This window comes from Cynoglossus semilaevis, chromosome Z (genome assembly GCF_000523025.1).
Source record: "Cynoglossus semilaevis isolate Cse_v1.0 chromosome Z, Cse_v1.0, whole genome shotgun sequence".
Classification (NCBI taxonomy): Eukaryota; Metazoa; Chordata; class Actinopteri; order Pleuronectiformes; family Cynoglossidae; genus Cynoglossus; species Cynoglossus semilaevis.
In genome coordinates this window covers 6,860,245-6,883,039 of record NC_024328.1, presented here as the reverse complement: position 1 = coordinate 6,883,039, position 22,795 = coordinate 6,860,245, and the positions used below count along the sequence as shown (strand labels likewise).

General features: G+C 38.5%; 2 protein-coding genes across 4 annotated transcripts; both read left to right on the top strand.

Annotated features, from left to right (window-relative positions):
* Positions 1-1,844: 1,844 nt before the first annotated feature.
* On the top strand, positions 1,845-9,399 carry ubox5 (U-box domain containing 5). 3 transcript variants are annotated; one of them, XM_017042919.2, is made up of 8 exons: positions 1,845-1,998; positions 3,168-3,267; positions 3,375-3,438; positions 4,215-4,316; positions 5,459-6,072; positions 6,166-6,749; positions 7,131-7,313; positions 8,028-9,399. In XM_017042919.2, exons 3-8 carry the CDS (start codon positions 3,385-3,387, stop codon positions 8,246-8,248), a joined length of 1,758 nt encoding a protein of 585 aa, XP_016898408.1. In that variant the 5' UTR covers positions 1,845-1,998; positions 3,168-3,267; positions 3,375-3,384; the 3' UTR covers positions 8,249-9,399. The 3 variants fall into 3 exon arrangements, with proteins under 3 accessions (XP_016898408.1, XP_008334236.1, XP_024909155.1); XM_008336014.3 differs by having other exon boundaries at positions 3,372-3,438; XM_025053387.1 differs by lacking the exons at positions 3,168-3,267; positions 3,375-3,438 and having other exon boundaries at positions 1,969-1,998.
* Positions 9,400-11,075: 1,676 nt separating this feature from the next.
* Positions 11,076-12,963, top strand: avp (arginine vasopressin). Its single transcript, XM_008336015.3, has 3 exons — positions 11,076-11,294; positions 12,339-12,543; positions 12,627-12,963. The coding sequence occupies exons 1-3, from the start codon at positions 11,175-11,177 to the stop codon at positions 12,752-12,754; spliced, it is 453 nt and encodes a 150-aa protein (XP_008334237.1). The 5' UTR covers positions 11,076-11,174; the 3' UTR covers positions 12,755-12,963.
* The last annotated feature ends 9,832 nt before the right edge of the window (positions 12,964-22,795 follow it).

Here is a 22,795-nt window from a genome sequence, read left to right as displayed (position 1 = left end):
CATTTAAATATCAAGACCAAGAGAGTTTATATTTTGTACAAAATAAATTAAATATGTTTAGCAGATAATCAGCCCCGCGAGAACCTGGTTCGCCTTCCCTGCAGGTTGCCTGCTGTGGCTAAAAATGTACGCTAGAGGTCATTAGAGTGTTTCTCCTCGGCGCTTTTCACACACTTAGACTGCAGGAGGATGTGAACGGAAGCACACAATTTGAATTTAACTATTATGATAATTGTGTCCGCCGCTCTTTGCATTCACAGCCAAGAAAGCAGTCAGTCTGCCCAAAGTTAAAAATAAAATTAATTTTATAGAATGTATAATACACTGAAGAAATTAATATTATAGTTATAGATTGTAAATGTGTGGACGAGAGAGCGTGTGTGTGCAAAAAGGTGTGTGTGCATGTGTGTGTACGAACAGCATCAGCGTATGAGATTGAGGATAGAGGGACTAGTTGCAATAGTGGAAATATATTAAAAAAAGAAAATAATATACTTTAAATACAGGATAATGTATATCAAAGCTTGACATAAGGGCGGTAAGACTGAAATTTCACACTGGACAAGTCTGTATATGTTGGACAACTGTACTTTCTTCTGTATAGTATGTTTTAGACAGGTGAAAAAAATAATTTTAAAAGAAAAAAAAAGCAGAGACGTTGAAAGCATTCAGACTAACTGCACTATGTGGTGTTCTACACATGAGTTATGATGTACAGTCAACTCAGATGTGAATATCATGGCTTTTCTATGTGTTGTTTATGCCAGCATACAAAGATGTTGCTCAAGAATATTAACTTATCGCTAAGGTATTATATATTATTATCATCATCTTTATTACTGTTATTATATTAATGGTGAAATATGAAAATATGTGCCATTCGAGCTTTACTTTGTGTGTTTTTTAATTGTGTAGATAGCCTACCAGCCTACCATAATGGTGCAATCATAGCAATCCAGTCCAAAAAAAAAAAAAAAAAGTTGTTCCTTTTGATGTAGGTGATAAATGTAGTTGCAGTCATGCATTGTTGAGAAAAACAAAATACTACAAATTTTATACATACTTCGATTTTATTGTTTGCTTTTATGTTAGTAGTACTGTTCTGGCTGTTGAGTTGAACCACCCCTTTGTAAAACTGAGCAGAACTAATAAAGATATGTGAATTATTTCGCCCTCATCTTTGAGCAAAGCACTGTTTAAAGTTTGGTGGAAATACATTGTTTACACTGACATACTATACGATAAACATCTTTGATAATCATGGTTTCCACTGCGAAACTTAATGGGAATAATATGCACACAGTGGGTAAATAAGTGTACCCCGCACCGAGAAAATAAAAACCAGCTTATTTGATTTGTTCCTTTGACGAAAAGCTAACTATGTACATTTAAATCATTAAATAGATAACAGATTTATTTTTCTTGCTATTTACTGCAAAGGTCATAGGAATTACAGAGCATCACAGGAATCTTATGTTAGTTTTAATTCGTGGGACGTATAAAGGTAACAATAATCTGTAACAATAAGTGGACAATGTTAATATAAAATTCTCTTACCCGTCTCAATTTTTAAGAAAACAAAAAACTAAATGTTAACCCTATCACCAAAAGATTAGTATACTAGGATACTAGGAAAATATTTTTTAAAAATGCATTTGTTTAATCGTGTTTATTTTGGATTGTATGCTTGTTTCCTCCTGTAGAATTTCGCAAATCGAAAATTTTTCGAAAAATGCTTGTCTTTTCGACTTCCGTAGTCGTAACCTTCTAGTTCCTAGCTGGTTTAAATATTTAAACATACATCATCAAAAATCCTCAAAAATACTGCTAAGAGTATTTTTGTGTCGAAAAACACGGTCTATCTAGCCGTCAACAATTAGTGAGAAGACGCTGAAATAGCCGGAACTAATAACTTTTGTTAGCGTTTGTTTTTTACGGGCATTTATATGTGACGCACAACGTTTCCATTACCATCAGTCCCAGATGTACATCAACACGGTAAATTAAATGTTTGTTTTTACTACCAACTTATTGAGAATGTATTCTGTAATTCTTTCACATTATTAAATTATAAATTCACTTGCCTTACTGTAACAGTTTTATCTGTAGTAAAGTAGCTAATTCTAAGGGGCTTTTTATTTTATAATCAGAACTAGAAAGAGTTAGTTTATCATTTGGGATCTTAAAAATGTCGATTGTTTTTTTACTTGTTTGGCTTCTAAAGTGACCAGAATCGACATTTTTCCCTTTCCGGTTGTTGAGCTCTAATAAATCAATAATTGCAGTGTTTAGTATGAATTTCGTTGAATAATTAACGGTAGCATGTACAGTGACATCTATAAATCTATTGTGTTTTGTTTGTTTGCATCTTCTTCCATGTATCTTCCTATTATTTATTTCATCCCTCTTTACCAACAGAATAATTTACATAAAAATAAAACAAAAGAGATATTACCATGAAATCTACATTAGTTCCATCACCAGCAGAAATACTTTGAAGCATGCGGTTGGCAGCGGTATTTTATGAGTTAAAGAAGCATCTTTACGGTATCAGTAATGTAACTAAAAGGATGCTGGGCTGCCCTGTAGCTAGAGATTGACATGATTAGCTTAGCTTAGATGTTGTCATATGTTTTAGTACCTTGTTAATTGTTTCAATAAATCTATGGCAAAATTATGTTTTGTGATGTAGATTATTTGGTAGTTAACACTTAAACACGGAGCTCTGCGCTGTAGTTCGACAGCCAGAGAGTGATTTTAACTGACTGACTTAAATGTATTACTTGTTCACATGAACAATGTTTTTATCTTGGTCAAAGAGATTGTGCATAAAACCAGTGTTATTATGTCTATAAGGCATGATTTTTTTTGCATATATAATTGTGGAACCTGATGTGTTCTGTATGAGCAGCATAAAATATATAAGAATCATATTTGTTGTATTAACTCTTATATTTTTACTTAATTAATTGTGGTTAATACTTGTAAAAAGTTTGCACATTTTCAGTCGGTTTAGAATCAAACAGTTAATACCAGTATTGCAAAAACAGACACTTTTTTTTTACTTAATTAATCTTTAAATCTGCATTTTTCTCTCTATATTATATAGATTCTGAATATATTCTTTTTTAGATTGACATAAATCCACCCACTCTTTTCTTAAACAGCTGACCAGAGGAGGAAGGTTTCTATCAATGAAGCACTTCAGGAATTAAGCCACTTTAACTCACTATTGAAAACATTGAATGAACCCATCAGCCTGTGAAGGTCAGTTTCTCAGGACGTCACTGTTGTTGTAAGCCAATAGGTCTTTAACACAATTGCTGTTACTAGTTTGCTTTTTGCCTTGACCTCTGTGTGTGTCCTTTTAGCAGGCTGAAGAACATGGTTCTGAATCTATGTTTGCCACAGTTTTCTACGACCGTTCATTGCAACAAGGTGTGATTTCATTTAAATTGCCCTGTTCAGTATATATTACTTTATCCTTAGTTATTTGATTTTTTCCCCCTTAATGCTTTCCTGGTTGTTTACTAGCAAACATCGACTGTGTTGTTCAATAATTATGGTATTAAACAAATAATTACCAAAAAATACTTCCCCCCTCAAGTTGTGTGTTACTTGTGCTACATTAATTTTGTTTTTCTGCTTAACTCCTTAAGAATTTAGGTTTAGAAACTGTTACAGAACAGAAAAATCAAGGTGAAGGGACACATAATGATAAAAGTACAAAAGAAGGAGGAGGGAAATGATGTGAAAATAGAGAAGCTGCTGAGGGACAACGTGCTGTGTGGGAGACTGAATCACAACTGACCTTGTTATGTTCTTTATGTTGGTAATTTCAAATCTGATCATGGCTGCTTTTTTCTTCCACCTTTTGTGTCAAAAAGGTCACCTCCCTCATTCAAGAGACTTATTTTCTGCCCTCTCTCTGACTCACAGTTCCCACCAATATAATCTCCTTTATCCCCTTGCTTTTTTGAAAACAATTTCTGTATTATGCCATATATAAATTATAGTTAAGTTTGGTAGAAATACAGTTTTTTAGTATAATTTCTGTGCTTGTCTGTGTTTAAAAGGTTGTTGAACAATACCAAGGACTTAGAAAGTTTAAAAAAAAAGTCAATCTTTGCAACCTAAGAAATTGTCAAACAGTTTGAGTTTCTCAGTGAATGTTTTTTTATCATTTAACATTATGTTCTTTTTTTTAACTGCAGCTGTGTGCAGATGGCTATGATGTCACAAACCTTGTATCAGATGACCCAGCTCTCCGTAGGCGGGGCTTCAAGTTGGAATATTTTTTACGTCCACCGATGCAGGTGAGAAAACACAGTTTAACATGTAGTCTGTATATAAGAAATGGATGTGGCTATGTGTAGCCTTCAGTGAAACAGAATTAAACACCTAGTTTAGTCTATCCGTACATTTAATCATATGGGATGATGGACAACCTCCTACTTAATGACATCTAAGTTATTCTTTATTTATTCTTATTCAGTCAATCTACTGTATCTGTCTGCTCTTTCTGTCACATTTTAAACAAGTGACAAAACAAGGTTTATGTCTGTGAACGCCAAGTCCCTTCACCAGAACGTTAATGATCTCATCCTGGAGACGGACGGTTGCTTTAACCCATTATCCAGGACTCCACATTCTCCTTTGGGTCACAAAAATAGTATCATAAAGTCAGCCTTGTTCTATATCTTTGGACTCTGGCCATTACTCCCTGACTCTGTTGCCTAAAACTTCCTACAATATTCTCCCGTGAAGAAATCCAGTCTGGGATCTGCAGCCAAAGTCTTTCACATCTTCACAAATCTCTTCAGCCTTCCGTGGCTCTCAGTCCAACACAGTTTTCTCCTTCAGATCCTCATCCTCATTTATACAGCACTTTACAGGCTCTCCTAACATTAATGGATTCAGCTATGGTATCCTGGTATCGGACTAAGACAGCAAATATACGGTCAGCAGTCATGGACTGGACATTAAGAGCTGGTACAAGTTAATGTCCATCCATTTTCATCCGCGTTTACGTTACCGGGTCGCGGGGGCAGCAGTCGCCACCCAAATCACACTGCACCGTACCAACCCCCCAGAACCTTCCTGCAGGTGGTGAGTCCACTGGAAGGTACCAACCGCCCTAATCGGGATTTGATCTTGCCCAGGAGGTGAACCCTGGGGTTCCACACCTATGACAGAGACATTGCCTCTCGGTCAAAGCGCCACACAAGTTAATGTTAATGAAAGTTATGTTTAATGATTGTATTATAAGTACCATAGTGTTTTATGTTTTTATGGCTAAATGCTAAGGAGAAGCACATTCATTTTGAAGTGACATTTTTGATGGTGCCAATGTGATGTTGTCAAACAACAGGAATCCTCCCAATATTTACTAAATTAAAAGTTCACGCTTACTTAAGTTCATTAATAGAGTCAATCTTTTTAATACTAATTTTCTCAGGTGACATTGAAGTTCGGGTTCCAGGTGGAACTCTGTCGGGTGGATGTAGAGCTATGGCCCTGGGGAATGGACCGCGGTCAGGCCAGCAAACGTGTGGAGATCAGCACCTGTTCTGATTCACTTCTAGTCAAGCAGAGTCAGTGTGGTGAACAGAGTGGGCGTCGACACATACGGACCGCTAAAGAACAGCCACAAACAAGTGTCGGCTCCAGCCCCGCTGAGCCAGAGTTCAAACTGGTCGGTCGATGTGAGCTGAAAGAAGAAACTCTGGTCACTTTTATGCATTCGCATTTCAGAGCCCGGCCCCCGTTCCAGTCCCCACCTCCGCCACAGCCTCTGAACTGTCGACAGGAGGATCTGTGGAACAGGGGTTTGCTCTCGTTGGGTGCAGTTACACAACTGCGTGTGACCGTACCTTTTGGTGGTGCGGCATCTGCTCTGGGCTTCAAGGCTTTGTCTGTCTGGGGACAACCGGCTCGCTGCTGCCCAGCAGAAGACATAGAAAGAATCAGAACTGTCCTTGAGGCCAGTGAAAGACGGCAGACACAACCTGTACTTTTTCATCCTGCTCTCAGACAAATGAAGGAACCAACTGAGGCAGCCACATCCCACAGGTGTGTGTTCCATCTTATCATACACTTAAGAATAAAATGTTACTAGTTTTATTCATTATTTCAATGTTCTTTGTGGATTCTGTCCACCTACAGCAGCGTCTCCATGCCCGAAGAGTTCCTGGACCCGTTAACCCAGGAGGTCATGACGTTGCCTATGCTGCTCCCTAGTGGTGTGTCTGTGGACAACAGTACTTTAGAGGAGTACCAGAAAAGGGAAGCCACATGGGGGCGACCTCCAAGTGACCCCTTCACAGGGGTCCCCTTCTCTGCAGCCTCCCGTCCTTTACCTAACCCCACACTGAAAACCCGTATTGACCACTTCCTCCTTCAGAGAGGAGAGGTGAGGAGGGATGGCATGTTGGGAAGAAAAGGAGAAGGAAAAGATCCACAGGCCTCCAGACTGGTAGCCTCTGAGGTCAAGGGACAGTCGCACAACTCTGCTGTTCTCAGCAAAGGATCACACATTAGTGCTGCTGTCGGAAATAATGTTGGTTCTGGGGATTCAAACTCAAAACTAAGTGAATCTGGTCCCTCCAGATTTTACGGGGATCATGAGAGTTCCTTACAGCCTCCTGTTAGAGAAAATAAATCAGAAGTATCTAAAAAGAAAAAACAGAGTGAAGACCAACGACTACAACACGTGATGAAAAGACCGAGAAATGACAGCACAGATCCTGGTGAGTAAAAATTTATTAAGATAAAAATTTGTTTTTACTATAAAAAAACATTATTATTTATGATATATTTTTGTTTCACCTTCAGCACCTCAGCCATAGTCAAGATTCACAGTAATGACTGTCAATGAGGCAAAAATTAATTCCATCGTTTGGATTAAACACATATCAAATCCTGCAGTTATTTCTCTTTCGTGTCCATTGTTTTGTCATATTTAGGAATCTTGAATTAAGATTCAGGATTAATTTCTGATTAATTAAAATTGTTGCCCCCAGTAATTACTTATGTGTTTAAAAAAGGACATCATGACACGTACAGTACTTACAAAGGTAAAATGCTGCTCTGTCACTGCTGTCACTGCTGTTGTCCATGTTTTTCTGAAGCCTCCAGCTGCAGCTCTCACGAGGAGCGCTTGTCAGCCAGTCTAGACGAAGCCCTCACCTCGGCTCTGCAGGGTCGACCCTCCTTCACCTCAAACCTGTCTCAGCAGAGACTGACTCCTGTCTCTGAATCTCTGAACTCTACTCAACTCTGCCACAAAACAGACCCCTCCAACATCCTAACAAGTACGACTTAACACAAGACTTTATACGGTTTTATGTTCAGATAGGCATGTTTTTGTATTTATCTCTTTCTAAAGATGGAAACATAGTGTTTAGGAAATTAAATCATACCTTCCCTAAGAACAGTAAATCCTTTATTACTGCATTTATGGAATGTTTTATGCACATTATTCTAGAATGTTTTGCTGAGTGTGCCGTAACTATGAAGAAGTACTGAACTATTATTGACAAAATTAACTTCTGCTACCTTTGTTGGAAATAAATAAATAATATTGATAATAATTACAGTCAATTAAAAATTTACCTAAAACCTCTAACTCTATGTACACATATATATACATATTGATATATATTTGGGATATATATCTCTCTCTATATATGTATATATATACATTTTATGTATTAGTGTATATATGTATATGTAATATATACAATATGTAAACAAAATATATTTTATATATTATATATTTTTTTTTTAAAGCAAAGTATCTCAGTGGCCATAGCTGGTGTGTGTGTGTGTGCGTGGGTGTGTATGTGTGTGTTAGAGTGGTCCATGTGTACATGTTATCCTGTACATTCAAACCAGAGGGTCTTCTTCTTTTACGGTGCAATTGTATCCACTTTTTCCACCTTCTGAACTAAGAAGGTCTCAGATGTTGTCCTCTGTTGTACATTGCCAAACTCTCCAAACCTGAATATTTCACGTATTTCTTCCAGGTGAGAAGTCATGCTCGGCCTGTTCCTGCTCCGTCTCCGCCTACTCCACACAGACATCGTCCATCTACCGTTTAACCTGCACTCATTTGCTCTGCCGCTCCTGCCTACGGACGCAAACGCAGTCCAAAAACTCTGTCGGAGCAGCAAGAGCCAATCACATCCTGTGTCCCAGCTGTGGTAGCCCCACAACACGCAGTGACATCACACGTGTGCATCACTGATGGATGGTATTATGGATGACGTTGGACCTTCACATCTTCTCCGAAGAAGGAGGCGGATTGTTCTCAAGGTGAAGATGGAAAGGTTCTCCCTACATGACATATACAATCGTCAACACTGACAGACAAAAGAAAAAACTCACGTCTTTATTTGAGGTGTGACATTATGCTGTTTGTTTCAATATATGTATATAAATAATTGAATCGATGAATTCTCCTCAATCATCTCTGACATTTTTTTATTCTGCTTAAAAAAAAGGTCTTATTTCCAGCCAGTGAAGAGCACGTCATATCTACAGCTAGAGAAGGGAGTTTATTAAATACAAGGACCTTATCCAATTTCCTCTTTACAAACTAAAAAATCTTCTTAAGTAAGGAGTCCTCTTCCACTTTTACCATACAGCCTTGGTTCTGCAGCCTTTTGTTGATGCTGGATGTGTAGATTGGTTGAGGAGTCACAAAAAAGGCTTACAAACTGAAGAGCCCAGAGGCTACATAGAATTAATGTAGAAATGGAGTCGACTCAAGGCTGCGCAGACATTGTGCAGAATCAGATGAGGTTCTTCACTGCTCTGCTGACCACCTGATGTCATGGGTTTTTCTTCTTTCTGTCCTTATAAAAGAACATTCTATTCTTTCCTCCTACCCTCTGAAAGTACAATCTCTTTCCAGCTAATTCTCTACGTTTTAATGGACGAATAAGAGGGTTGCACTAAGTCGGTGGTTACAAAACCAAGGTGGTGTTGGTAGGGTTTAGTGGCAAGTAGTGGTAAGTCATTTTGTGCCTGTGCCCACAGCAACAAGTGGAGGAGAGAGTTGTTTTCTGTATGGTGCTCCCAGATCCAAAACAGCATCATTTGTTTTTGGTTTCCCTGACAACATTAAGCTTAAACAGGGTCATGATCCTACATCCGCTGGAAAAAAATCAGTTCTGAATGTGAAATGAAGACGGCAGCATTAAATGTGGACGGGGCCATTGGGCCTGAGCTGATTTGATGTTTGTGTTGTCAACGCAGAAGTAAAAACACAGCAGAACATCTGCTTTCATGTCACCCTGCCCTTCATAAACCATCTGCACAAAGGCTTTTACTGAGAGAGTGTTTTTCCTGTATCGATAAAAAAGGGAAAATAAAAAGAGTTTTTGACCACGAAAACATTGACAGCCATGCGTCTGAGTCGTCCTGCATCGCACCATACACCGACAATACAAAAACACAATTATTGTTGAGCATCTTTTAATTGTGATAACAGAGGTAAACATCATTGTTGGCTCCCAGTTTGCTTCAGTTGTGTGCCATCATGTGTGATGCACTGTGTGGTTTGACTTTATAAATTTGATTCAAGCTCAGTAAGTGCAACCAGAAGTACAACACCGGGTTATAAGGCGCACTGTCGATTTTGCAAAAAATTACAGGTTTTTAAGTGTGCCTTATAGTGTGGAAAATACAGTGCACTGTTTAACAGTATGTTATGTATGTATATATATATATATATATACATATATATATGTATGCATGTATATATATATATTTATGTATATAATGAAAATGTTTTTTCACCATATATTTATATACTCATACTGTTAAATAGTATATTTATAGGCTTAATATATATTTATACTATTAGATAGTGTCCTTACATATACAATATACTGTATACTGTATATATTTATTCAGAAATTGTTTATCATATGTTTATGTATTCATACTGTTAAATAGTATATTTACAGTGTAAATATATTTCTGCTGTGATATGGTGTGCTTAGATACAACAGAACAAGCTAGTCTGAACAGTCTAATCTTGTTCACTGATGGCCTTTTGTTGTTTTCTTTCTACTTTGGAGTATCAAATATTCGCAGGTAAATGATCAGTCACTTGCATAACTTTTTTTCAGAATCATTTCTTTTAAAAAAAGGTCTCCTGAAGTATCCTAACTATGTAATAATTTGCTAAAAATCGATGTTTCTCCAGACTCGATGTCCATCTTCGTTCTATCGTTATTAGAGTCATTAAACTCAGGCCTCTGTGCAGCCAATCATTAACATTTGGTTTGGTCTTTTAAAGACAGAAACTGTTGTTTTCAAACATGTTCAAGTCATTGTTGTGAAAAAGTCACGATTATTTTCATTCTTCAAAGTTTCTCTAAGGTTTCAGGTATCCTCAAAAAGACAAGCAAAAACATCAATAGTACAATAATTCATTGCATATCAACATTTTACGCATCTTTGAAAATGTGTCTTAAATTTTAAAAAAAAAAATTAAATTGAATAATCATACCTCGACCTACTGCTCCCTGTGTTCCTTTTTGTTGTCTATTAGCCACTCGTTAATCAGCATCACAGCAGCTAATCGACGAAATTAAAGCCTAAACATGCAGACAGTGGAGCCGTTTATGTTGTTTTTTAAATGCTAATCGTGTTTTACTCATTTAGTTCTAATGGAGTGAATGAAGTGATAATTGACGTGAGGTGGTCTTCAGAGCAAGGGGGCCATCAGTCTAAGTAGTTATCAATTGAACTCCAATTAAATGTTTATGTGACGTCATATTGCTGTTTATATCGCGTGGAAGGAGTGCTTTTTGTATTTTATGTATGTGGTTTTTCTCAGACCTGAATACAGAGCTGGAATCTTGTGTACCGTCGTTAGATGGTACACTTCTGATGCACGACCATAACTGCTGCGACCTCCCGCTCACCGGTGGCCTTTGGTGTGTGTGTGTGTGTCCGTGTGTGTGTGTTCTGAACAATACGGGACGACGGTGACGTCAGACGAACACGCGTGTCAGCCGCATTGTCGGATCCATGGCCGAGGCGTTTATAAGTGAGGAGAGGAACTGAGCCTCGGTCACACATCCAGGCACCGACTCAAGCTGAGGAAACTCACACACACACACTCTTACTCACGCACACACACATCAGTTCCAGCAGCAATGCCTTACTCTCTGCTCCCGCTGTGCCTCCTGGGATTGCTCACCGTCTCCTCCGCCTGCTACATCCAGAACTGCCCCAGAGGAGGCAAAAGAGCGCTGACGGAGACTGGAGTCAGACAGGTGAGCGGAGAACTTCAGCAGCAGCATCCTCTCTGAGGTGATGTGAAGTTTATTACATGGCCTCGAGACAGCCGTGTATTGCTTCGGTTTAGAGTATTATAGGTAATGTCTTGACCAGTAACAGTAAAAATATTACTTTTTTCATCTTGTCTGTGTAGGTTCTCAGTCATCCAGGTTATTTAATCCAAAAAATAGTTACATCGAAAGCAACTGGACAAAGTAGGGTTGTTTTGTTTTTTTAAGACGTTTCGGCTCTCATCCAAGAGGCTTCTTCAGTTCTGTCTTTTTCTGTCTTCAAAAAAAAAAAAAACACCTACTTTGTCCAGGTGCTTTCGACGTAACTATTTTTTGGATTTTCCATCTTTTATTTTGTATTCTGCATAGACATTAAATTAAATGAAGGTGCTGGAAATCAAAGAGTGTTATAATTAAAACACAGCTCGGTTACCTTTTAGCTCAGGGCTGTGAATGTGTTTTTACCAGAATTTAAAAATACAACCACAAAATGAATTATAAACGAATTATAAATATTTTTTAGTGTAGAGAAAGGCAATTAATTGGCAGTAGGATATAATGAAATTAAGGTCAATTTAGAATGTAGAAAATGACATAATTCTACATTTGATAGATCAGTCAATTCAATTTGTTCGTCCAGTTATTCTAAAAAAATTTTTACAAGCATATTATTCAGTGCCAGTTTATGTCATAACAGTTATAGTTATATACTGAGTGATTTCTTGTTTTACATGTTGTCCACTGTAATCAAACATGTGCTGTGGTTCCTAAGCTACCTGTGAGACAAAACCTGGGGAGTAAAAAAACCCCCACAAAATTCTACAAAACTAGGATTCAGTCAAAACTTAGAGTCAGGATGACGTATCTTGGATCAGAACTGGACATCCTGACGTTGTTATCTGGTTTAGCAACCTACTCTAAAGTGATGTTACACAACAACACTGTAACATCAGTGTAACCAATCAAAGACATTTAAACAAAAATACAATCTACCCTACCTACCTCTAATTATGTCTATGTTCTTTCCAGTGCATGTCTTGTGGCCCTGGAGACAGGGGGCACTGCTTTGGCCCCAGTATCTGCTGCGGAGAGAGCTTTGGCTGTATACTGGGCTCTACTGAAACAGCTCACTGCATGGAGGAGAACTACCTGCTCAGCCCCTGCCAGGCAGGAGGGAGACCCTGTGGATCTGAGGGAGGACGCTGTGCTGTCTCAGGTCTCTGCTGTGATTCAGGTACAGTCTCCGTCACTGTTGATGGATGGGTTTAAAGCACGTGCATGTTTGCGGTCTTAGTAAAATGCATTTCCTGTCTCCAGAGAGCTGCACTGTAGACAATGACTGTGTCGGTGATGCCGAAGCCTCAGATCCAGGCCACGCTGGAAGTTCTCCTGTGGAGCTGCTGCTCCGCCTGCTGCACGTGAACAGAGGACAGGCGGAGTACTGACACTGGGAACAGGAAAAGCTCTTCTGCTCCTCAGGACTTGGCAGCCTAACAGTGAATTTATCTTACTGACAATCAAACCGTCCGTTAATAAAATGCTGCATCAGACTGTGTTTTCTCATCACCACTTCTGCTGTGCTAATGTCGTGTAAAGAATTCACTTCTGTTAGCTCAACTGTTGGCTTCTAAAAATAATAAAAATGTACATGAAAGGATTAGAATTTTCTCTTTTTTTTCTCCTGCCATAGGTATCAATGTATTTAGACCACGCACATGGAACAAAGTAACGCCCCAGAGCCTCACCTCAGAGCTGCAGCTTTAATCTCTGTAAATATGCCAGGGATTTCTAACAAAAACAACCCCATCATGAACATGTATAACAAAGTCAACATGTCTGTGTGTTGTTTCTTGTTTAGTAAAGGTTTGAATGAAAGACGTAAATGGGGGGAAAAAACTCCCATGTCCTTCTTTGTTTTCTGTTTCGTTTTTACTAGGCAAAAAAGGTTCAACTGACGAAATCACTTGATATTACTCAGTAGTCATGTGTTTCTCTAACTTTCTGTTTTGGTATGAATAACACTTTAACCGACTACACTTTGTCTTACACTGTACTGGAAATTTGCTTTGTTTTCCAATCATATCTTTCTTATTATTATTTGGATTAATGCTCAAAATATCATAAAGTAGGGAAGTGACCTCCTTGTCACTGTGACACAGCTCACCACTGAACACAACCAAATGTGACCTCTGCTTTTAACCCATCACCAAAGTGAACAGTGGGCAGCTTTAAGGGGAGCAGTTTGTGTAAAACAGTGCCATGCTGAGAGCACCTCAGTGGTAACTTGGCAGCTGGTGGACTAGAACCTGAAGCCTTCTGGACCCAAGTCCGCTTCCTTAACCACTAAGCCACCACTGCCCTCATTACTAACACTTTGCAACAAGAACACATTCTGTAAAACTCACTGTTTCATCTACCTCTGTTTCCCTCAGTTACGTTAGATAAACGTTCCAAAATTTAAATTATATTTTATGGATGTGACACAGATCATGCAAATTCCAAACAGAACTTTGCATTATGTATGTTCACCAACTTTTCTTTTGCACCACAGACTGATGTTCAAAAAGTATGTATAAAGATATATAAGGCTGTACTTACTAGTTTTGATTTACTTCACAAAAAACTAGTAAGTAGTAACTGTGCTTGTTTAGTTAAACACAACACTAATATAAATGCAGGAATTGAAGAAAAAAGATGTTCATCCACAACACTGTCTCTTTTTTTACCTTTTTCTTTCAATAACACTTGCTGCCATCAAGTTGAAAAATAATAAATGTTCTGCCTGACACAGTTGTGCAGACAATTATTTACAGTAAATATCAAATAGCAGTTATTTGGACCAGCAAATTGAATATTGTCAATATTGTCAGTGAGTCAGTCCATCTTTGGTACTATTTTGGAACTCTAAATGTCTAAATGGTCCATCTCCAATGTAATATTACCTTTGACCCATTGATTAAGACCTGGTCACCTAAAGTGAACCTGCGCACAAATGTTACCTTATAAATAATGCCGCTGCTGCTGCCTTGTGGGTGTCTAATTTAAAAGTCAGTGGTTGTAAATCAAGCTGTTGAATAAAACAAAAACATAGACCTTCCATTCATTTCCTTTAAGCTCACAGCTTTTTTCTGTTGTGTATGAACACGTCTACCCTTTGTGGTTGTGTTACCGTCATCTCTGTCTTTGTGTGTTGACTGAAAAACAGCAACTTCTGCCAAGACTGATTACGGCGTGTCTGTGAAACGTCAGTTGGAACAGATCTGGTCCATCCCAGATTTAACACATTGACAGAAGATTGTTTAGACTTCACTTTTCAACACCTTTGTGTTAATCTTTTAGAAGCTGCAACCGTTATTGATCTTTTTGTTTGCTGTGTTAGAGCTTAATTGACGCAGAACGTAGTTATTTTTCTTTCAACAATTATTATGTTAAGGGTTGTGCGAGTGCTGCGGTCAAATCCCCTGACACTGACCAATTATCACACACGTCACAAATCGATCCTGCCGTCTGCTCACGAAACAAGTTCAAATTCTAATGCCCTCTACATTTTTTAAACGTCGTGTTGGTTTTTCTAAAAGGTTGTTCCAAGACGTTGTCTGCGAACCAGGTTTCAGTGAGGATCCGTTGGTCGCTCATGACATGCATTCACGCAGATGGAGTCAGCACATGTTGTTCACAAGGATACTGGACTATGGCCATGCAAGGCCACCCCCAGGTGAGCAGGAAAAGGCTGTTACAACCAAACCACTCCTGGGTGTTTTTAATCTCTTGTTGATACTTATTTTGGCTGATGATGTTTTAAATTAAACCCTGGGCCAGTGCTAGCTGAGCCTTCATTACTGCTAGCTAGACCTTAACCCCTGCCAGCTGGGCCATCACCTCTGCTACCTGGGCCAACACCACTGCTAGCTGGACCTTCACCTGTGCTAGCTAGATCTCCTCCTCTGCTAGCTGGGCCTTCATTAGTACTAGCTAGACCTTAACCCTAACTACATTAACTACAGCTAGACCTTAACTAGCTGGGCTTTCACATCTGCTAGCTGGACTTTTACCCCTGCTAGTTTGATCTCCACCACTGCTACTGGGGCCAACTCCACTCTTGGCTGGGCCCCCACCTCTGCCAGCTAGTCCTCCGCCTCTGTTAACTGGCCAATGGTAGATGTCAATAAAAGAAACAGGAGGTTGCCAAATCCCATAATATTAAAACACTGGAAATTCAGAACATTTTATTGAAACAACACAATCTTGCAAAAAGAGGTGATAATAATGGGCAACCTAAATGTTAATTGGGAAGTTAACAAAAAATTTAAAAAGGTTATGGATGATATGGATATGACTCAATTAATTAATGCCCCTACGAGAATTACAAACTCCACCTGCACTTAGATTGATCTAGATTGTACTAATAGGTCAGAAAGGATCTTGAAATCATACAATTTGCTTACAGGAATGTCTGATCATAATCTTATAATTAAATAAAAAGCGCTTCAAATCCTTGGCCGCCACTGAGTTCTATAGGATACCAAAACAGGAACAACAAAACTTCCAAGATTCAATCGAAGAACTAAACTGGGACGAATTGCTCTCTGGCAAAAATCTAGATGTTGATTGTTCAAATATAGCCAACAATATACAACAAAAATAACCTGGAATTATATTAAAAAACTGTTGGGTGATTCCCAAAAAAGCAAAACAAAACTAATGCAAATTCAATTAAATGGAAACATCCTGATGGAATTTCGAGTGATTGCTGATGCTTTAAACAACTACTTCATTGAGTCTGTGTCCAAAATTTCTAATACATTTATTGTTAAACAAAGGGAGGGAATACCCTGCATTACCCACAATCACAGTCATCTACTATTACAAATATTACTGAGACCATAGTTATCGATTTAATTAAATCACTCAAACCATCTAAAGCAAAGGATGTTTTTGGAATGGACACGAACATCCTCAAAGACCTAGGTTCAGCTCTCACCACTTCTATTGCCTCAATCATTAATCTTTTAATTTCATCGGGTCACTTTCCAAAGGACTGGAAATCAGCTTTTGTTACTCCTTGTGTTTAAATCCGGTGACTCAACTTCTCTGCATAACTACCGCCCTATAAGCATTCTTCCAGCCATTTCCAAAATCGCAGAAAAATGAGTGGCACAGCAGGTCGTCCATCATTCAAACAGCAGCTCCCCCTCCCTCCATGTCATGTAGTTTGGTTTCAGATCCAACCATTTCACTGAAATGGCTACATGCCTCTTTATTGAGAAAATAAAGTATTTTCTTGATAAGGGTGGAGTTGAAGGGGGGATGTTTAAGGTACTCCTTTGTTGAAGACTTTGCTCTGCACAAAAAATGTCTTTCACGAACTCCCTTTTTTAGGAGATCTTGTTCTGCACAGGAAATATCCTATACGTACTCCTAGAAATGTTTTACGATGTGCTCCACAAAGGATTAAGTCTGTTCCTCATCATTTATGTGAATCGTGTGAACTTTGCCCAAAGAGTATATACGTAATGAAAAACCAACTGCCCAGTACTTATGTAACTTTCTCAATAAAAGGAGCTGCAGTCCTCATACACTTTGGGACTTAGGTGAGCTAACGCTGCGAAACTGTTGGTCTCTCTGCTCCCCCTCACAGCGAGTAAAAAGTACAACATTGTCAGGTGTGGTTCTTTTCAGGTCATTCTATCTGTGGCAGTTAGATGACAACAGTGGTGGCTGAATAACTGAAGCCCAATAGAGGCATTCTTCCTATACTTGTTCTCTCACTAACTGCATAGTTCATATAGACAATAGGAAATTGTCATAGTTGTTACTGTGGGGGGAAGAAAGAGGAAGAATTAGAAGGGAATAAATACATGGACAGATCTCATTTGGGGTCGGCAAAAAATTTAACTAAATGGAAAAAGAAGCACAAGTTTGAAGGAAAATTACAAGTAAAATCATGTGAATATTTAGTCTTCAAATTAACTCTAAATGTGAGAGTAAAGGGAAGGAAGGAGGAAAATGATGAACAAATGATGGCAAAAAAAGTGGTTGGAACAAGCAAAGAAAAGACTAGAAGGTGCTAACAAAAAGAAACCCAAAATTGCACTGAATTGGTAAAAAGATGATGATAATTATGTTCCTGTGCGACGCACTCAGCTTGCAACAGAAGTGCAGTTAAAGATGGAGCAGAATCAAATACCACAGGCTGTAGAAGGCTTCCCAGTAATAAATTCACCCCCACATCTAAATTCACAGCCTCTAAAGGAGCAAAACTAGAAAAGGGCAATTTTATAGGGACAAATGGAGTCTAAGTCATTATTCAAATGGGCTGCAGTTATGACACATGGGCTGTGCCATGTGTCAACAGTAGGGAAAAATTTTGTAGGCAATGTTTGATTTGCATCAAGAATAATGCACAGGGCCAGGTGCGAACAAGACGGGGGAAATTTCCAGTTCCTGAATATCCATTTCAGGTTATTCACATGGATTTCATACAATTGAATAAGGATAAAGGATATGAATGCTGTTTGGTAATCATAGACGCTTTAACAAAATGGGTTGAATTGTTTCCATGTAAGACACCAGATGCTATTACTGTCAACGAATACTACCAACTTACTTTACCAAGAAAATTTGAAAATAGATCTCAAAAGACACACATATATACACACATATATATATGTATATCATCCACAGTCAGCCGGACTAGTGGAAAGAACTAATGGAACTGTAAAAAAAAAAAAGCTAATAAAGGCAATGCGTGAAACAAAAAGGACATGGACAGAGTGTGTAGATTTAGTAAAACTAAATATGCACATATTACCAGCAGAAGGTACTAATTTGACACCATTTGAAATGTTGTATGGGAGAAACTTCCATATTCCAGACTTTGACCTAAAGGAAAGAGATGGCCCAGTTTCAGACTGGACATTAGGTGACTATATGCAGCAAATGTTAACACAGAAAGAAATACAAAGAACAAATTACTGTCCGGCAATTTCTCTTCCACGGGAGATGAGACCAGTGAAGCCTGGTGACTGGGAGTTTGTGAAGGCCATAAAGAGAAACTGGTCGAGCCCCAGGTGGGAGGGTCCATACCAAGTGATACTAACAACGCCAGCTGCAGTGAAGGTTGCAGAACGGAACGTCTGGATCCACCTGAGCCACTGCAAAGTACGAGACTTGGACGATCTGTCTTCCTGTCCTGGTGTGGGGAAGTCTGACTACAAAGGGGAGTAAGTAGGATAGACTTACTCATCTCAAGGCATCGGCTGCGTCAGTGAAGAAAACAGCACATCCCATCAGTTTAGGGGAGCGGCAGACGTCCATCGAATTGTGGTATCAACGCTTGATGTTGTATTCTTTGACAACTTCGTCATAGGACGTTTGGTATGGATAGAACACCATAAAACTCTTTCTAATACACAAGTGTCTCTCCAGAAGGGTCCATTATGAACAGAATCAGGATGGATCAATCAGGAAGACACCACGGATCAACTGATGGTGATTTGACTAAAACCCTGACAGAACTTAAAGCCTACTCTGAAATTATGCATTCTCAGTCTGGAATTGATAACCCAATAGACGACTGGCTAAGTAAAACGTTTGGAGCATGGAAAATGATAATAATCTCTATATTCACCACGTTGATTATTGTGATTGCTTTCTGTGGTTGTTGTTGTATACCTTTTCTAAGAAACATGGCAGAACGAGTCCTTGAGAAGGCAGTCGGAGCTTACATCTTACAAGACCCAAACCACAATGGTCCTTATGGTGACGCAAAGATTGTTGTTGACAATAGTGGTTGCTGAATAACGTAATTTTCGGCACCAAAAGGAAAGCATTTGATACAGATAATAACTTTGTTCTTCTTACCAAGCTCTTAAAATGTAACTTCTCTCACAACGCTGTAAGTTCAAGTAAGTTGAATCATATCTGCAGAATCGAACACAATCTGTCAGTCAGACTCTCTTATGTTAACCTCCGGAGTCGCTCAGGGGTCAATGTTAGGCCCCCTTTTATTTAGTCTTTATAGTAATGATTTGCCCACTGTTTGTTCTGAAGCTGGATTCTTTATGTATGCAGATGACACGGTTTCCTTTGTTCATGGTCGTACCAAAGAAACTGTTGCTGCTAAACTCCATTAAAACAGTGTCCTGTGTTACAACTTGGTTGCAGAAGTGCTGTCTACAGCTAAACGTTTCTAAAACTGTAGGCATGTATTTCACTAAAATAGAGTATCACCTGACCCTGATATACATGTTAATGGAGAAAAATACAAATTGTCAGCCAATATAAATATCTTGGGCAATAGATTCACAGCTCTCCTTTAAAGCCCATATTGATAAACTGTGTAAAAAAATCAAGTTAAATCTTACACGTTTTTGTGCAATTCAAAATTAAATGTCAACTGAAGCTGCAAAAATGTACTTGCATTCAATGTTTTTTAGTCACTTCAACTATTGCCTAACCAGTTGGTCCCAGGCTGGTGCAAAAAAACAACAACATTGGAAGTCTTGTACAAACAAGCAATTAGAGCTATGGATAAAAAATCTAGGCACTATCATCACTGTGAATTTTTTTTAAAATAGAGCATTTTAAACTGGGACAGTCTTCACACATTGTTCTGTCAGAGGTGACTGTTACATTCCTCTGACTTTTAGTCAGTCGGCCTGGTCAGTAAGGGGCGCGAGTGCGTGGAACTCAGTACCTGAAGAGGTTAAACTGTATATTACTTGTATATTACAAGGCCTTCACAAAAAAACTGAAAATGTGGCTTTTCAACACCTACAGCTGCCAACACTATTAGATAAACCTGTTGTGATGTTTTAATGTTATGTTCAAATGTTATGTTTTGATATGTTGTGATGTCGTATTCTTTCTTAATTGTATAATAAGTGTTTTGTATTATATTGTATATGTATTGTGTGCTTTCTGCCTTTTTACATCATGGCCAGGGTACTACAGATGAAAACTAGCCTTCCGGCTAACTCTGGCTTTTTTAACCATGTGTAATCGTGTGTTTTATGAAATTGCACAGTCCCCTTATAAATAAACTAAACATGTATCTCCATCCACTGTTTTCATTTAAGACATTGGTTCTCAAACTGTAGAACACGTACCACCAGTGGTACACGAGTGCTCTCTAGTGGTACATGGTGAAAATTCATATTTTCACATTTACATTTTCAATTGAATAAATCTGAAACATACCATGAACAATTAATACAACATTTAAACATAAACATCTTTCTAAACATTTCTAAACATCTCTCCTCTGTGGTGGAAGCTAACAGTGAAGGTCTATGCTGCTATATTCTAATGTTGGTCATCATGGTGGAGCTCAGAGTAGGAAACGTTTGAGAACCACTGATTTAAGAGGAAGTCATAGATCACTGAGCAATTACTGGCTCATGTGTTGTTCATTCTTATGTGATCACGGTGTAGGAACATGGTAAAAGGAACAACTGATTAAAACAACAATAGACAATAAGAGGAGAACAGTTAATTGATAACTTGAAATCAACTTTTTGGGGTAATGGCGGGAGCCCTACAGTCATTGGGCAAAGGTGAGCTGAAGCTTAGACAGTCCATCAGTCCATCACAGGGTCACGCAAAGAGACAAAACCAGTGAACAATTAACCTATTATTGCAGTACCCGTAAAGGTAAACTGGTGAGCTTCTTGAATCTGATTAATCACAGCATAGCCATTGATTAATCACAATTTAATCATGATAAAGTGGCGCTTTGGTCCAGAGGCAATGTCTCTGTCATTGGTGTGGAACCCCAGGGTTCACCTCCTGGGCAAGATCAATTCCCAGTTAGGGAGGTTGGTACCTTCCAGTGGACTCACCACCCGCAGGAAGATTCACGAGGGGCTGGTACGATGCAGTGTGATTTGGGTGGCGGTCGTGGCGACTGCTGCCCCCACGACCTGGTAACGGATAAGCGGATGAAAATGGATCGATGGATCGATAATCGTGATTAATCTACATAAATTAACAATCCTAAATATGAAAAAAAAAAAAACATTTTTTCTGTATATAACTAATAATAGCAGAATATGTTTTACACCTACTCTTTTGTGACTAATTCAAATGATGGAAATTTAAAAATACAAGTATAAATACAACCCAAAATGTAACTCAATAAGTTGGTTAATTTTAGTCGTTATTGTGCTTCCCGACAGTGGCTCGTAGATCGTGTTGAGAGTTGTGTGTGTGTCTCAGTGCAGTTCGGTGCCAAATGTGTCTCGTAAATCAACGGCTTTAGAGAAAAGCTAAAGTAAATAGAAAATCCAGCCGAGCATCACTCAGAGGCGTTTTACTGGTTATCTCTAATGGCATCAGAAATTTTCCCAGTCACAGAGCTGTCAGACTGTCAGTCTGTCAGTTGTCTCTTCTTGAAAACTTCCGAACCTGTTTTTGTTTTCTTTTACGGTAATAAACCTGTATGTTTGCACATTTTGGTAAATTGCACAACATGCAGCTGCAGTGAGGTTGGAAAGACACACCTTAGTTTGACATTAGGACAAACAAGGATTTGGGGCCCATAGCTGCAGCTTGAAGACATTAAAATAACTTCATTCATGTCAGTCACTGTCCGCCCTCAGTTTTAGAAGAACGATCTGTAAATTAAACGTAGCGTCGACTTCACAACACAAACCTCCATCTGTGATGTGATGGTGTCTCTGTCACTGCAGGGTTCTCTCTGTGGCAGGTCGTTTGTCCATACCTGGTATGAAGTCTGTGATTTGACATGCTTATATTTTTCTTTACCATTAGTTTTTTGCAGTTATCTGATCTTTTGTTCAGTATGCATCAATCAATTTGAACAAACTCCACTGTGGCAGAGCGGTTATTAAACCGGTTGGGGCTTGTCAAATTTAAGCTCCTGCAGCGAATCAGTGTTTGAACCAAATGCCAAGTTCAAAACGAAAGTAAGAGCTCTTCAATTTCAGTTGCCTGCGTGTGCACGCGCTTGTGGGTCTGTGCATGTGCCAGTGTATTTAAGCAGAAAACTCTGATCTTCTCCACTCATCTGCTCTGGCATCATGGACCTGAAAGTAGCAGTTTTGCTTGTTTGCCTTTCTACTCTAAGCGTCATCCCCACGGAAGGTAACATTTCCGGGTCATCTGTATGCTTTTATTATAATATTTAGACATTTAGGGGGATAATATGCTGTCCTAATTCATCCTCATTGACATGATGCAAAAATATTTAAAGAGTGACTTCACTGTTTGTGTTGTGTTGCACAATTTTAATTGTTTACAATAGTTTTTCTTCTTATCCTGTTTGTATGTGTGTTTTGAAGAATTAAGATGAACTAATTCAACAATTGATTGCAATAAATTAATTAAAATATTAATTTGTCTAAGCATTTTTTAAACTGCTCATTTTTCACAAAATTAAATAATTGCAACAAAGAAAGAAATTAAGTTATTTAAAAAAATTATCCAGTTACAAAAAGTTTTAAGATATATATATATGTATATAT